Below are 17,718 nucleotides of genomic sequence, written 5' to 3' on the forward strand. Positions count from 1 at the left end.
GCAACTTAAGCTCTCAGATTTGGTCAGAGAATCCCTTCATTGTTCAGTATAAGCTTTTAATATTGTGAATGCTGTTGGAATGCTTTGTACATGTCTCCAAAAGGCTTTTTCTAGCTGAAAGGCTTTTGGGCCAAAGGCCTTGGAGTGTTGGAAGGTTAATTTGTATTTTGTAACTCTAATTTCTATAGAGGAGTATCAGGGTTACAGAATGTTAAGTTTTGGAAGAATACAAGACAACACTGGGCTCCATTACTTTGTATTTTTGCCAGTTCTGCAAGCCACGGCATGCAAATTTTAGACTATGTAGCTTTTATGTCCTTTTATTTAAAGCTACTTCTACTACTATGGAACGTCCATTTCAGTAAAAATAAACACCCAATCATTTGCAATATTCAAACTGTTAAAAACCCCTGTATATGAATCGGATCTTATTTTAAAAATTATACCAATTTAAATTAGTACCTTACAATGGTAAGCGTAAGAACTTTTCAGCAGGCAATTAAAATTAGCCTGGGAACAGTAACTCAATATGCAAAGGATATACAAATACACGGCCCAAGGATAATTATAAACCCTCCCCCACTGCAGTTTTCATCCATGCTAACTGCATTCTTGGTTATAGCGTTCAAAATGTTCTCCAGTTGAGAAAAACAAACAAACCCCAAGAGATTACCTGCATTAGAAACACTGTAGATTCTCTGCAGTTTGAAACTCACTGGGGAAAGAAAAAAACAACAACAATAACAACAAAAACAAACAAACAAACAAAAAAACCAGACGGGAGAAGGATTCAGTTGCTCAGTGCTTTATTTCACAAAAGAATGAACATCTCAGCAAATGTGTAGTATCGTACTCTCCACATATCAGCAGAGCCCAGGCAGCAGCGAAATATTACTGTTTTCTATGCTTTATTGGGTGTTAGAAGGAAAAAAAAGTAAATTGAGCATAATGTTCAACTATAAATATTGTCATTTACATCCCTGTTTTAGTCTGTTTTAATTAAAATAGATCTTATGCTGCCTCCTGTTGGTCACCTACAAACAGAAACATCTAAAATGAATCTTCATATTAGGAACTGCAGTCAGCACATTCTATAGCCTACCTTACCTACTACCCTATACTAACCAGAGGAGGTGAACAGTTTTCTTCAGACAGTAATACCATAAATAAATCTGACCCAGAAAATCTACTCCATTTTGTGAATATAATGATTTTTTAAAAGCAGTAAACTGACTTACTACAAATGTATTTAGAATATAGAAAACAAATTAATTAGTCCTTAAATAATAATCAGGTCTGTGCAAACATAATCAATAAAACACCTGAATAATTGATATTTATTATAACAACTAAACTAATATGATAACATTACCAAAGTGCCATAATGTTTTGATAGCATTCTTAAAAAATGAAGATTATCCAATATAATCATCACTGGGTATTAAAATCCCACATACAATATATATTATCTTTGTGTATATTATAGTGGTCATGCTTATAATGTATTCTGTGACATAAAATAGAATACTATTAGAAATGTTTTGGTTACATCATTTAAGTGCAAATAGTAGATTATAATTTCACATGCATTTTGTATGTTTAAACATCACTATTTCAGTGAGAACATACATAATCATTAATCTAGTTATTGACTATTTTTAGAGGAAGGTAGTTTTTCGTAAAGCTTTGATTCAAATAGCTTTGAAAAGTCATATAAGACATTTAAAAACTCATTTTGCATTAATTTTGTGACTTTTGTTTTTAATTGCATAAATGCGGTGTAGATTGAAAAATCTGTTTGATCCAGACTGCAACAATTACTCATTCAAATAATTCAGATTCTTTTGTGTAGTTCACTGAGATTTCTTACACCTTTAGCAACTAATCACAGGGTTTGGAACATAGGTCCTTACTTTTATAATTAAGCTTTGTTTTAAACCATGACTTTCTAACACTTCTGCTTCTTCTGCATTCAATTCTGCTACCAGATTTAATACTTTGTATGTGGAAATGTGGGAAATGATCCTTTTTCCTTCTGTGAGAGCTGTGGTACAGGTTTACCTGCCTAACTGCCAAAAATCAGTACCATTTCACAGTAACTTTTCTGTAGGCAATGCTCGAAAGTAACTGACATTACTACATTATTTCCTGATCACTGAGTAAGTGCTCAACTCCCTGTGAAATCCATGAATGATTTGTCAAACTGGGAACTGACATTAGTTCCTGCACAAGTGTAGCGTAGAATATTAAAGAAGCATGCCTGTTTTCCCAGTTCAGCTTCACTGTATAGTTTTCACTGTCTATACTGAGGAATTTCTCACATATGTCATTGCTCTGTCTGATGTCAGATGCCAGAGTCTTACAGCAAGTGGCTGGGTGGAAGACTGCCAATAAGATCTGCTGTAGGGAAAACTTGAGGGCAAAGAGCATCACCTCAATGACTCACTCGCTGTTTATGTGCAATTTGGTCATGACAATGGCAATTAAAACACCCTTGCAATTCTTTAGTCTCTTCCAATTTGCATAGCTATTTATACCCATGTACTATGGGCATAATATGTTACTTTTCTCAATGCATAAATTGCATACTCATATTACTCAGTTATAAACACAACACAAATACACAAGCAAAGGTGAATTGGACCTTGTATTCCAATGATGTGACAAGCTGCAATAATTAATGGTTAATGACTTCTCTATACTACCCTGAGTAGCTTCATTAAAACTAAAACTACCATTTTCCTATGTGTTTGGGGTTTTCCTATTGTTTCAGTAAGTAGGAATAGTATTCTTCCTCTCTCTACTCAATACATTTGCTTTGCACTAACAAAAAGTAGTTGTGTCCCAATATAAAAATACTTGCATTTCTGTAAGGTGATTGTAAAGGTTACCTAGCTACTTTTAGTTAAAGTATGATTTGGAGATTACTTATGGGGGGAAAAAAAAAAGAAAAAAGAAAAAAAAAAAGTGGAAGTTGCCTGAAATACTGTAGCAAGCTACTTCTACAGAACTGACACACATATTATTATACAGAAATTACTGGGTGGTCCTGTTTTATTAACATGTTCTCCAAATGTACATGATTTTATTTTACATACTTATGAAAACTGTTATGATGAATGTTATCTAAATTTGTAAAGGTATCTGATAACAAATTACAGAGTCAATCACAAAATCGGAACCTTCCATTGTTTACTGTTTAAAACAGAAGCATGTTCTAGGCAATATTAAGCTTTAAGCATTAATATTCAGCTTGGGTTTTGCAAAAAGTACATGCAGTAGTGATATGATAATGAACTTACCATAGTTGTCTCAAGACATATAAAAGATGTCTCTGATGCCTCACTAAATTTTATTCAGGTTTTAAACTGCTTGGAAAGATGTGATTAAATGTTTAGAACCACTATTCTGTAAGACAATCTTACTGCTTTCACAATACTTATATGGAACATAAGGGCTCTCAGTGTCTTATCTGGATACCTGGTAAGAAAGGAAATTCTCTGGCTGCGGAAGATTACAAATTAATTTACGAAATCTAGCTAATTTCAGTGTCCTCCTGTCAGAAAGAGGACTGATTTCATAAGCATGAGATCAAATTTACCTCACAACATGTGGCTAGACTAATATTAGCACTAAAAGTCCATTGCAATTTTAACATTATACTAGCTGACTACTTAAAGTTTATCAAGCAATATATTGTGTAGTGTTTACTGTGTAATATTTTAACATCTAAAATTACCACGAAGTTCAAGATAAAGTGTTTTAATTAATATAAACCACAAGAGATGATTTCTCACCCCAGAAATACTATTTACTATTGACTTTAAATATGGGAGGTGCAGTTTTGTAACTTTGTATTTGATGTATGACAAGATACAAACTTTTCCCATAGTTAACCGAAGCAACAGCTAGGATTCCTTTTACAGCTTGCTGCTATAAGCTGCCTAGTGAGTGGTTAGTAGGTAGCACTGAAAACTTCAGAGATGGAAGACTTCTGTTAAAAAACATCCTGAAGTGTTTTTTTAGGTAGCAACATGACTGAAAGAAAGACACCACATGAATCATCCATCCTGCAGAAATCTTACCTACGCTGCAGTATGTTATTGAAGTTTACTTTGCCACAGTTAGTGGGATGGAAACAGAAAATAAAGTTACTACTAAGGCACAAGGATGGAGAAAAACTGGTAAAACTGAGGAGCTGAAGTAAGATGAAAAGAATTATCAGTCTTTTCAAGTTAGATACCTGGTTTTAATACTGTGAAGGTCACTTTGGCTCTTGTACTTGCTAAGGTCATTGTGATAAGATAAAGCTGACAATGAATTCTTCTTACAGGTTTATGAACATAAAAAATCTAACACTAATGAAAATGTCTTTTAAACTTCAGTTACATAGGGAAAACAGTATCACAGTCAGTTTTCTCATTCAGCAATTTGTCTAATGGGACAACTGAATATTACAGAAATAATGGCACATATTACACAACTAATTCCTCATGAATATTCTTTTTGGAAAATTAACACAATTTTGAAAATTATTCTGATAATTACAGAGAAGAGCTGTATATAAAATTAAGTAATACTGTCTGTATAACGACTAACATGAATGACATTTTAATGGACTCTTCCAAAAGCAATCCTACAGCATTTAATTTAAACTGAAAAATTAAACGAACGAGTACGTATTTCTCCATCTATAAACTAATACTTAAAAACTGTTCTACAACTTGTGCATTTAAATAGACTCTTTTGACTTTGGAGTTTCAGAATTCTCCAGAGCAAATTGTCAGTACGGGTGACCAGGGGTCCCTATATTTATTAAACTGAATGACCTGACAGTAAAACTCAGTTAAGGCTTTTGGCATTGGTGAAACTTCTTCCCACTCAGACCTACTGCTGTGGTAGACTTGAACTTCATCTGTGATTTCTTCTGGAGCATAATCACCACCTAGTATATAAATTTTATCTTCTGTCCCAACTGCCCCTGCATTAAAGCCAGCGCATTCAAAAGATCCTTCCCCTTTCCAAACACAGGTTTCTGGGCAAAAACTGTAGACCTTGTAGGTGGAGAGATCACATATGTACAATGTACAGTTCACTGGAACAGCTTTGATTAGAGTTGCATGAAAAAACTGCCCGAATTCTGCTACAAGCTCAGACCACTGATCAGTCACAGCGTTATACTTAAAGAAACAGTCAAGAGATGGATTAAAGGCATCAGTAATCTCTACTTCTGAGCCAAGGACATAAATTACATTCTGGCATGCACTTGCTTCTGGATAGTAGATACCTCTTGGTAACTGGCTGACAGATTTCCAGTCTTGGGAAAGAGGATTATAGGATTCTACATCCAAAAGACTCCGAGTTTCTTGAGCTCCTCTGGTCTTTCCACCTATTACAAAGAGCTGATTTAAGGTTACAACAGATGTGTGCATTGTCCTCGGTTTTTTCATAGCTGACACTATGGAGAATTCATTGCTGACTGGACAGTAGCACCAGGTTTGGTCAGTGGCATCATGAAATGGTTCAGCAATATGAAGCCGGACAGTCCTATAACAATTTCCCTTGCATCCTCCAGTTATAAATATTTTTTCTCCATAGCTAGACAAACTTGACCCTGGCAGATCAATCATGTGCGTGTGTGGTAGCTCTTTCCATTTATCTGTTTTGATGTTGTAGCAGAATGTATGTCTGCTTTCTCCATCTTCATCGGTTTTATGAACAAATATATATTTTTCTGTTGTTGAAGGACGTGCATCTGGAAACAATCCACTGAAGTTCTGCACACTTTTAACTGCATCACTGATTATTACTGAGCAATTAGCACTCTTAAGTAAGTGTTCTTCAGAATGCAGAAAGTCCTGCAAAGTCTTTTCAGGTAACTGGTGTAATCTCACTTTTTTAATCAAATTAGGCAGGTATTTCTGCCGTGTTTCTAAGTTGTGTTTGGTCCATTGGAGGACAGCTTTCAACACTGATTCTTCCTCAGGGACATTTAGTTCATCAGCCTCGAGACATTTTTGTAATATCTCAAAATTCATCTCCAAGAAATCACTGGATCTGAGCAGCAATGAAAAGTGGTGTTGTACAAAATCTAGTGCATGGTCAAACAAGCGGACAGACCCATAACTTTCTGATAGAGAAAGCAACTGTAAGCAATTCACAAGATCAATACTTTTTATTAGGAAGTCACTGCATGCTTTGGAAAGGAGTGAAACTTGAAGAAATGATGACAGTTGGAAGAGCATTTCCACATTATCATTGGTTATCTCTGTTTTTCCTGTGTAAGCATAATCAAGAAAAGCTTTCACTGCCTTGGGTGATAGGTTACTAATAGTAACATTGCCATCGTCCCGTTCTTTCATATTAACTTCAAACATGGCTCTGTGAATAAAATACAGAAAATATACACATAAATATACAGAAGATATACACATAAATTAAAGACTTAGCAAACAGACAAGATCACTGATGTAGAAAGAGACAGTCAGGGGCACGTAACAATGTGAGCTGGTCTAAAATAGGTCTAAAATATGGAAGTTCTTATATGAACAATGAATTTACTTCGTGTATTTGAAGAAAAAAATGATTGGTGATAAGAGCATATACAAAGTGATGGCTTAACATAGCAGCACCTGTGTTTTGTATGGATTTTCACAAACAGTGATGAAGTCTGCAGCTCTCAATGTGAGAGAAAATGTGAAATTGTTAAGAACAGCATCAGTTTAAACTTTGGGAAAGAAAGGCTGATTTAAAAAAAATACATACTAAAACAGCCTCATGAGTTGGGTCATGCAATGTGGATGAGTACATAAAATTATGTGGGAAAAAAAAAGCATTCCAAATTGCAGGCTGAGCAAATGGCTGGAGAGATGATGGGTGTAGTCCTCAGAAATAAAAGTACGTGAGGGGTAAATCAGGAGAAAAAACACAAAGAAATTTAATTCTTGCTTTAGAGTTCACAGAGAGACATATAAGTACAGGCCAATATCAGAGTAAAAATGAGGTTTTGACGTGTGATTGCATGACACAAACTGTGCAGAAAGTAGATTGTGACAGAATACAGAGATGATGGTTGAAATTGTGGAATGAACTATTTATCAGGAGATCTGTGGAAATTTTATTACAACTTTAATTGCTTTATTTTAAGGATGTAATAACATTTAACTCTTTCACACAATCTAACATGGCAAGCTAAAATAATTGAAGTTTTGCAAGCGGGTAAATGCTGGCAATAGAACAATGCTGCAATAGCTTTGCCCTTCCCTCTCAGAGCCTAAGCCTCAAGCTAGGATAGCAGTGGCTTCTGAATATGACACAAGATAATAGTAGAGAAAGATAAATCATCAAAAGCAAAGTAGACAATCTGGATATTAATATATCATAGTTAATTTATATTTAAAAAGTGTTATACTTCAGTCATACACTTAGTATCTCTGTTATATGGGACTTGTAAAATCCCATCCTTTTCTGAAGCCAAAGGGGAAAAAAAACCACCACTGTGTATAGCACATACTCTTTGGGACATGAACATCTGATAAAGCAGGAACTCACCTGACTTCCCGAACAAAAACATAAATTTACAATAAGACACCTGTGTTCCCAAGTGCACACTAAATGATGACCCTTATAACGCTTTCCTCATTAACCCATGAGCTATGAAAGCTCTAATTAGGGAGTAAAATAGCAAATGAACAATACCAGTAGAAGAAGGGCAATGTGGGCAAAGTCTTTGACTCTGAAAGCTAACAAGTAAGGATCAAAATGTTGCTGATTCTTCAGTTTACACAATGAAGCCAAAACTAAGAGAAGTCCAAAGCTCAAGGAAGACAAAAGGTGTTCCATTTTAAAATGTATGTAGTGGACTTAGGTACTTTTTATTCCTTGAAGGTAAAAAATGGGCCTTGCATTCCAGGACAACTTATGAATCTGATGACTGCTATTATCTGCCATACCAACCGTTAGGAGCAGGGAGAGATCTCTCCTGGCAGATTTTAATCTGAAGAGGTAGGTAATGAAAAGGACATGTGCCTTTCCCTGTACTTAACTTCAGTTCTAAAACTTACCTCTGGAAGCTATTTCATCCTAGTATTTCTTTCTACCAGATCATCTCGGTGCTGCCAAGCAGTTAAAGACAAATGAAAGTAGTCCTGTGTGTCAGAAAAATACCCAAATCTGCTCCTACAGTGGAGAAAGTGCTAATTTCATCTGCATTTCTTTTTTTTTCAGTAATTCTTAGAACACATCTAGCTATCTTCTGTCATATATGGCAGACTCCGTTAGACCATGGGATGTTCCAGGATATTTGAAAATAACACTCACCTACGTACCGGCAACCAAATTGAGGCTATTATTAACTCATTCCCAGGAGTCCATTTTTGCATTGTTAGAGTCTTAGCTTTTAGTAAACTGTATTCAGAAACACTTTCAGTGTGGAACTGCAAGTTTGAACCTTACTAATAAAAAGGTTAGCAAGGCATCTTTATAAATTAATATTCTGTATGTGAAAGAAGGCTGTCCCTTAAGAATACATAGCTTTAAGCATAAGAAGGAAGATCTATTTCATGCTGAAAGGCTGAAATCTGTAGTTTAGGAAAAGTATGCATGTCTGTTTAAATACCTCTGAAGACAATCTTTACTATACTGACCACTCTTTTTGGGCAAACAAAAGCCAGTTCTATTCCAAAGTTATGTACAATTTATCCACAATTCCTCAGTACGAGATGTATTCGTAACCAATCTGTTACGTTTCACAATATAAATGTGTCAAAGTACATAGCCTATCAAAGAAAAAATCAAACAATATCCTTGCAGACCTTCAAGTACTCATATGGGCAACAGGTAATTCTTAAACATAACTTGTGTCAGTTCAACCTAACAGCAGAACCACACATTTATGATTTGAAACTTTTATTTCAGATTTTCAACTGCTGTTAAAATCTGATTCATAAAGTCCTATGCCTTTTTGAAAATACAAAAAGCCGTATCTGGCATACCCTTAAAACGATGTTTGAATGCTTTCCTCAAAACTCTGCAGATTTATGTAAATTGTGATACTTGTTTCAACTTTTTTTTTAATTATATTACTTCCCTCCCTCCCAGAGAACTTAGAATCTATTTCCTGCAAACTCATGCCAAAATTATGTTTACCTGAAAAAATCACTGCATGCTGCCAGTACACAACGATGACAAGGAATTATTTCATCTTTCACAAGAATTTTAAAATCAAAAAATATATTTTGTTCTCTGAATTTTTGTAGTACTTTTAGAATTTGTTGTCCATGACCTTCAGCCACTAAGGAATTGATTTTATTTTCAGGAACAGAAATTCCATTGCAAATAGGTCTGCTAATGTAATCCCGCTGATTTGCCATGTTTTCTTCAATTTATCCCTGAAATGGAAAAATAAGTAATTGATTTTACAGTCTTATTATTAGAAAAACCCAAACAAAATCAATACACCATAAAAAAATCAAAGAAGTTCACAGCATTGAATTTAGTCTGAATCATATGCAGAGTTAGAAATTTGTGTTAAAACAGACGTTTACACTGAATTTGATACTACTACTACTACTTTGTAAAATATTCTCACACAGCGGATTTTGAAAAGTTAATTATCTGCCATATATCAGAGAACACTTCTACAGATAATACCCACCTGTAGGAATTTTTTCAGTAAAATCCACAGGAAGAACATCAAGGAGTGTGTTTAATTGTCATTTAAGAGTAAGACTAGTCCTAGGCTTACCCTCAAAAAAACCCAAATTCTTACAATTTTATGTAAAATTAAGATGGAAAAAGAAAACTTTGTTAGATATTTCACATTTCAAAAGGCTGATCACTCTACATCTTGTAGTGGAAGGGAGACACAGGCTATTAGACTGCATCCTATGTGAATTCCCATGAGGCACTCTGGACTGCAATAATAGAATACAAACAACACCAACAGCCTGGCTGAATAACAGGATTGCTGGGGCTCACCAAATAGGGTCATTTAGAGACAGTTTGGTGGCAGTACACCTTTGAGTGTTAAGTCAATTGCAGCTGATTTTGTCACGTACCTCTAGTCTTGTTAGGAAGCTTTATGTTTGCCCACTCTGAGTTTCTTTTACACTGGCGTAAATTAAATGGCTTTAGAACACATATAAATTTAAGACTATCTCCCTTTCAGCAGCCAAATTTATTTTTCTGGTGAAAATCCCTACACTGAAGAGTGGTGTTTTTCTATGGTAAATTGGTTTTAACTGCTTTTTACAATGAAAATATTTTATTCTACTTGGTCAACATAAAGAAACTTTAAAGTATATTTTATTTACACCTACTCAAAGAGCTATTTATATATTGCAGATGCATAAAATGCCCTTACTGCAAATCTGAGTCAAGATTGCCTATTTTAAATCTTAAAGAAACATTCCAATTTTTTTTTTTTTTTATTCCAGGATTTTGCTTCCACAATTCCAATTGAAATCAGCAACACATAATGGCCCACCTGAATTGACAGAGGACAAAAAATTCCAAACAAAACCCAGAAACAAGAAAATACTGGTTTTGGTTTTTAATTTTGTGAACAGGCTCATCTGATGACATGATACATTCACAGCGAACTAAACCATCAGGCAGTCTTCTTCATGTGAGGTACTTTCACAGCAGACTGATCTATACTTTATCTAGTCAGGTAGCTCCAACCACAAATAGACCTCCATGTCTCCTGGAAGAGAAGAGATCCAGTGATCTTGCTGCCAGCACTGGCACCCTTGGAGCAGGCATCTTCTCCTTCCCATGGCCAGACAATCTCAACGTATTCACTCTTTCCATTCTAAGCCTGAGGAACTAGGAAAATACAGAAGAACAAGACCACCATTTATTCTGATAATGTATGGCCTCATAAACCCCAACTTCCATAAATCATAAAACTTTTTCATGTCAGAATTTTCTAGAATATCCTTTTCTTAGAAATTTAAAAGCCTGCTCCTCAAACGGCTGAATCTTCAAAAACCGAGTTGCTTCAATAACATTAGTTTCTCACATTGGAATGAAACTTTTTTAAAAAAATTCAGTGAATTTCAAAGTTTATTTGGAATCACGTAAAATACCACTTCTTCTAAAAGAAATATGAACCTTTCTGCAAAATTCGGGAACTGAAAATAGATATTAGACATTTTTCTCCACTTACATGTAATTTCTATAGCAAGCTCCAACCTAAAACGTGCTTTCTGTACATAAAATTACCAATTTCAGTAATATTCATATTTGTATAATGAACATGGAAAAATCTACTGTAATCAAGTCCAACTATGCTATTTTAGGCAAGACATCATATGATCACTTTCATACAAGCAATCGATGTTTCAGAAAGTTTTCTTTTACCGCACTATTACCACAAAAACTCTATTCCAGTACATTGGTGTAGAGACTGTAAACCTCTTAATTACACAGTCAATTTATTAATGCTTACATATATTTGTTCTTCTGTTAAAATCGTTATTTGACTTATTTTTCCTTGATCTATTTAGTCACTCTTACAATTATCAAGTGTTGATATCCTCTCTCAAGTTTCATTAGAATGAATAATTGTCAAACTTTCCAAGGTCCACTTACAAGGTTGAGTTTCTGGTTTTCCTTATTATTTCTTACAGTTTTCTCCTTACTCCGGTTTGATCCTAAATTTCTTTCACTGATGCAAGATTTGTTGTACAAGATTATGGTTCAGATCTCATCACTGTCTTACTAGTCCAATTTGCAAGTCATCTAGTGCATCCTAATCCTAATCTCTAATAGCAGTATCTCATTATTTTCTTAAAAGCAAAATTCAGCAGTGTATCTTTAATGTTTTTGTCCACAATTAAGGAATGTAGTAATGAATATTGTGCAACAACTTAGCCTGATCCACCCTTCTCTTCATTAAAAAAGTAGATATTAAAAAATTTAATTTCCAGCTGTCTTGTAGCCAATTTCTGACTTATTTTATAATTTTGGTATTAATGTACCACTTCACTGAATCTGTTGATGATTTTAGAGCCCTCCAAACTCTCTTAACAATTCAGCTAAAGCTTGGTATGTTAAACAAGGCATTTATAATTATTTCATGCATTCTTCTACAAAGCCATACGAATTAATCAATAGGGGTTTTTTATAAATATTTGATCAACTCTGACAAAAGGGTAAGAAACGTAGGGGTGCAGATATATGTTGGAGAGGTCTGCAGCTCAGAAATGCTGGGAACACCCCTCCTTTTATTTGCTCCATAAGCTCCCACAGGATTCCAATTACAAAGCCTGTCTTCATGTGGATTACGAAGAACCAAGCTCTAGGTCTCATCTCTGACTTTTGCTTTTTAAGACACATGTATGTGCTGTTCAGCAGCCAGCCTTGCAGACTCTCCTGGGACACTAAGCAAGTCCTGCTGCACGTGATGCCATCTCTCACCACTTGACAAAACCTCCCTGCTCACATGCTGGACCTTTACAATCTTACACTGACAAATGCCCCATTACCCATTAGCCCACTTTTCTGAAACAAAAAAAAAAACACACCAAAAAAACAACAAACAAACATCTGAGTTGACAGAGACAACTGAAAACTATTCCAAAAGTAAACTCCCCTAGAGTTAAAAGTAAAACGTTTGCCCTGGCTTATGAGGGCTTTTCTTGTAAGCCACCTCCAACTCAAGGCCAGTTGGCTGCTACAGGAAAAACTGATGCAAACTTCACAGTTATTAAGGTCAACCCCATCTAACACGTGTGGAGGGCATATATGTACCTCTCAAACTATCTGTACAGGTCTCCAGCTGAGGGCCAGGCATTCTGCATCCTGACAGCCCAGTGGCAAGCAATAGCCAGTCTGTAGGGCCATAGAGCAGCCAGCAGTTGAACAGAAGGCTCGGGATAGTAAAGCTACTTCTGGTCATTACGATGGATGAAATAAGGGACCATCTGGAGCTCTGAGGGTAAGAGGATTCTTACGATCTGTCACAAAATCCAGTAATAAGGGCCCAGACCTCATCAACTCTGCTGTTTATAAGACCCCTCTGTTGTAGAAGCACAGAGTGGTTTGGGTTAATCACCCAGTCAGAACCCTTTGCCAGTTTTAACACTGTCCTTTCCCAAGACACAAGAGACAGAGCAGTCTAGAACATAATGAGCTCATTGACCCAGATGCCAAGTGACCACACTGAGAACTCTGATAAGACCATAGTCAAAATATGAGATACACACACACATTCCTCTTAGTATCTAAGCATTGGTAAAAAGCCACAAGAAAGTGTTTAACTGACCTTAATTCCATGCAAACAGCTGCCAAAACCTCACTGAATTTCTAGTGGAACTTTGCAATGCTAATGCTCCCTTTCCAAAGATATATGGAGGACCTAAGATATCTATGATTGTCTTTTAGTTAGCATCATCAACAATCCTTCTTAAGTGTTCTTATAATTCTGTACCTAGAAGATACTGAAATGTGTTTTTTATTTTCTTATACCTTTCCTTTGGAAAGTCCAAATGACCTTTAGACTATGAATTTAATAACCTGTATATATGTTGAATCCTAGATATTATACTAGGAGACTATTAACACAGCTTACTGTTACACTTATAAAGGAGACCACAAACATTTTCAGAACATACAGGCATGCGCTAAAATTAATAACCACTGCAATACACCTCCTAGAAATGATTTTCACATCCATTCCACCAGATCAGAAAGAGCAAAGCAAACAGAACTGTGAGGTGACCTTTGAGCAGAGATGACCTTTTGTTTGTGCAGAATCTGTTGTAGAAAGCACTGATTGGAACATACATAATGTACGTGTATTAATAAACACTTCTGCTGAAAAGATTTTGCTAAACCAGCAGTCCAAACAGCCTTAGCTGCTACAGTGGATAAATAAAATGGTTACAGTTTAAATATGCTAATAAAGTTGAGAACGGTGGAAGATGTGCAATTATTTCTTAGTGAATAACCAAGCAAAAGGTATCAAACTAGGGAGAGGATGTGTAATAACAGTGAAGCATGAACACCCAGATGAGGGTCCAGAAAGACAGTGGCAAAGACACCAAACTGTTTGATCACTTTATAATAGTGAGATAAAAATATACACACAAATATGAGTGACTTTGAAAAAGTCTAGGGAATTCTGTTTTGTGGAAGTACTGTGCACATGTATCACACATAGCTCAGCTGGTGCTTTGCCAGGAAAAGCCCCTTAGGGCTGTGCCTGCCTGACAATAAACAGGACCAAACTCTTGGAATGGGACTGAGGCTCAAGACTGTTCCCAGCACAAGGGAGTGGCCATTCAGAAATTACAAATAACACTGCGCAGGTAGATGTTCTCTCCTCTTCCAACACAGCTGGCAAAACCAGTCTAAAGTCAACCCTGATTTGGTTCTTTATTATTTACAAACAATTTTAAAACAATCTATCTGCTTCTATCTGAAAGCACAATACAGCGGTGCTACAGCACTCATCAATTTAAAAAAAAATTGAATCTTTGTACTTCATAGCAAGTATCTTATGAGTAATAAATTGTTCTTCAATGGAACGTTACATTAATTATGTGGCCTTCTCCCAGCTTGGATAGTATGTCTTACTAGGGAGCAGGATTTTAAAAAAGGGAAATCTCAGAGCCGGTATTTTACAGAACACTTTTTGTACCTAGGATGAAAGAATTAAGCCCAGTGAAGATGAAGAAATTGTATAGATTTCTCTACAGAATTTCAGGGGGTTTTTAGTACAAAATTTAACTGTGTATTAATATACATTTTGAAAATGTCAAGATCAGGATTCTAAGACCTAATATTAAAAGTATTATGTTACTGAGTCTACTGTATGCTCATCAAGATGATTTGCTATTTTCATTCTGTCTTGGTTTGGGAAGACAGGTACCCAACACATTCCTTGTCCATTCAAAAGGAGAGAAATTAATGATTTGTTAATGAGTTTTAAAGACACCACTCTACACTATGCATATAATTTAACATTCACTAAGACAATGATGAGTGGAACAGGTATCTGTAGGATTTGGTGACACTTCTAATTGCTGACTAAAAAGCAAGAGTGGTTTAAAATGTAATTAAACTATAAATACTAAGTACAAGTTCTGTGCTTTTATATTCTATTAATGTGTTGATTTTCACTGATTGCCTGAGATTGAAAATACTAAGAGAATTCCAAGTTCCTGCCTGGAAATCTCAGTGCAACTGAGCTTCACAGGTTTTTCATAAACAACTGAACCAATGAAAAATAATATTCAGTCAATCATTTTAGGACAAGCAAAAAAATGCACAGGACATTTTGAGACATTTAATCCACAAAACTGACATTTATCAATAATAAATGTTGAGATAGTAGCCTCAGATTGAAAGGTGACACATAGACTAAAGGTTTGTGTTCTTTAGAAGTGATTAAAAAAAAAAAAATCAACATGGAAAGGATCCCAGCATGGTACCAGTAGGAAGTAAGAAAATCACACTAATTCCTGGAAGCATTCCAAAAGTGGAAGCAGTGATCATTAAATGCATGTTCCCTGACAAACACATGAACCCATTAAGACAAAGCAGTAATCCCTTAACTAAAACCAGCTGGATTCTATCCTAAAATTAAATTTCTCCAATTATTCAATTGACTTTGTAAATGATTTCCTTAGCCAAAAAAGATCAAGAACTGAAATTTTAATTTTCAGAAAAAAATGGAATTAAAATCACATACTGTACTTCTAATTCTGGTGAAAATAACTGCAAATTCTTTAAAAGAAAATGACAGCTTTTAATGGCTTCTGTAGTCTGCCACTTTTGCATGCGACTAAAATGTGGGGTTTTTTCAAAACATGCATGCAATATTGAGCACTTTTAAAGAATAATTTAGCATACCTTATTATAATAGCATGCTTTACTTCAAATAAAGATGTGAGTTCCTATTGAATACATCCATAATCATATTACACATTATACAGTGCATCTTGAGCTTCAGTTTGCATTTATGCATGAAGCTAATTTAAAAAAATAAAATAATCCTCTAGTGAAAAAAAAGCTACATCTTTAAATCTCCTCAGTAGAGAGCATGGACAAGCCAAACCTATCAATCAAACCAGAGGGGTTTTTTGGAACTAGGTAAGATCCATAATCCAGCAGTATTATCACAGAACATACAAAAGGCCACAATTTCCTCTCCGAAGTGCGCAGAATACGAAGTTTGAAATGTGAGTCTCAGCTACAGTTTGATATTGGTGAAGAGCATTTTCCTGGGTTTTTTTTCTTGACTGTGTTAAATCCTCTGCTGTCAGTTAACTCTGGCTATCAGTTTGGATGATGTGTAAGATTATGCCATTCCTAGCTTCACTAAACCATGAAGAAAAATAGGAATAGTATTTCAAAATAAGTCAAATACCCAACTGATTCCTTGATTAATCATTTGTTTATGCAATGTAATTCCTGTGTTTAAAGGAAAAAAAAAAATGGTTTTGCGAAGATCAATCTATACTCAGCTATAACTGAGACTTATTCTAAACAGAAAGTCGTGGCCTGTGTAGAAACAGCAGTTTTCCATATTAACAGCGAGCTGGCAATGCTAAACGACAACAAAAAAGGAGGATTGTAACAAATACCCCCAATAATACAACTTTCAGCATTTATACATCATTTGTACGTGGTCAATACAGGATGGATGAAGTGTGAGTATTTCTAAAGGCAAGCAACAGAAAGACGGGTAGGCAATTTTCAAACAGGCTCTAATTTTTTAGCTAAGGCTCAACTCCAGAACCAAAGGGCAAGCAAATTTATTACTTTTTGAGGATTTAGAGATGGCCTATAACTGAGGGCACATGGGAATCCATCCAGTTCTGACAACCATTGGAATTCTTAACAGAACAACGAGCACAAGAGGATACAAGAGGCTTTTGTTCGGACAGATGCTTAGGAGCCAGAACCCTGCTACGGTGATGCAGCGCGCTGCATCTGCTCTCGGGACAATCAGCTCGCCTCTGCGGTCAAGAAAAGGCAAACAGAGCCCAGCCCGCTGCGACAGCTCTGCCAGGGTGCGCGGACAGCTCTCCAGCAGGATGAACGCGCTGACGGCAGCACCGCCGCGGGGTGCGCTGATGGCAGAGCCGGGCCGCGCATCACCTGTCCTCAACGGGGCGCGCTGCCACCAAGAACCACCTTCCCTCTCCCCTCACCTCGGGGATAACCACCTCCCTGTGCCGCACAGGGCCGAGGCAGGTAGTTTAGCGGGCAACTACGTTCGTTGTGCCAGGGCTGCCGACCGCCCCCCGACCCACCAGCCCCAAGCCCGCGGCAGCGCCGCAATCGCCTCCGCCCCGCCCGCCGGGGAAAGGCAGCGGCGCCCGCGCCCCACTGCGCATGCTCCAGCAGCCCGCGCCTGCGCCCCGCGGCGGCTCCGTTCATTCTAAGGGAGGACTAATTGTGACAAGACGGGCGGGATGGGGCAAAGGGATCCCCTTCTCTCAGAGCGCGACCCGGCCGCGGCATGCGGCACTCTCCGCCACTGCCGCCTCTCCGCAGGCGGCGAAGCGCCAGTCCCCCCTGAGCGCTCCCTCCGAGCAGCGCGCACCCACCTGCAGCCAACACCCGCAGCTCACCGGCTGGTCTGCCCCACCCTCCGCAGCAGCCACGCCAGCAGATTGGCTCCTTCCGGCGTCATTCTCCTGCCCCTTGCACTCGGAATGGCTCTGCCGGCCGCCACTCCAGGTGAGAGCCCGCCCACTCCCC

The 17,718-nt window shown here is 37.0% G+C and overlaps 1 protein-coding gene across 2 annotated transcripts; it reads right to left on the reverse strand.

The window, feature by feature from the left end:
* Nucleotides 1-789: 789 nt before the first annotated feature.
* On the reverse strand, nucleotides 790-17,683 carry KBTBD3 (kelch repeat and BTB domain containing 3). Of its 2 annotated transcripts, XM_066175771.1 has the most exons (4): nucleotides 17,565-17,683; nucleotides 10,487-10,827; nucleotides 9,148-9,389; nucleotides 790-6,381 (listed from the first exon to the last, which is right to left on the reverse strand). In XM_066175771.1, the coding sequence occupies exons 3-4, from the start codon at nucleotides 9,369-9,371 to the stop codon at nucleotides 4,761-4,763; spliced, it is 1,845 nt and encodes a 614-aa protein (XP_066031868.1). In that variant the 5' UTR covers nucleotides 9,372-9,389; nucleotides 10,487-10,827; nucleotides 17,565-17,683; the 3' UTR covers nucleotides 790-4,760. The 2 variants fall into 2 exon arrangements, with proteins under 2 accessions (XP_066031868.1, XP_066031869.1); XM_066175772.1 differs by lacking the exon at nucleotides 10,487-10,827.
* Nucleotides 17,684-17,718: the final 35 nt, after the last annotated feature.

This window comes from Chamaea fasciata, unplaced genomic scaffold (genome assembly GCF_029207755.1).
Source record: "Chamaea fasciata isolate MVZ Bird 193981 ecotype frontalis unplaced genomic scaffold, bChaFas1.0.hap1 SCAF_2, whole genome shotgun sequence".
NCBI classification, from domain to species: Eukaryota; Metazoa; Chordata; class Aves; order Passeriformes; family Sylviidae; genus Chamaea; species Chamaea fasciata.

Coding starts and splice junctions, on each gene's coding strand:
- KBTBD3 (XM_066175772.1), bottom strand. CDS start 9,371: ATGGCAAATCAGCGGGATTACATTAGCAGACCTATTTGCAATGGAATT. Junction 6,382..9,147: donor GCATGCAGTGATTTTTTCAG/GTAAACATAATT, acceptor TTTTATTCACAG/AGCCATGTTTGAAGTTAATA.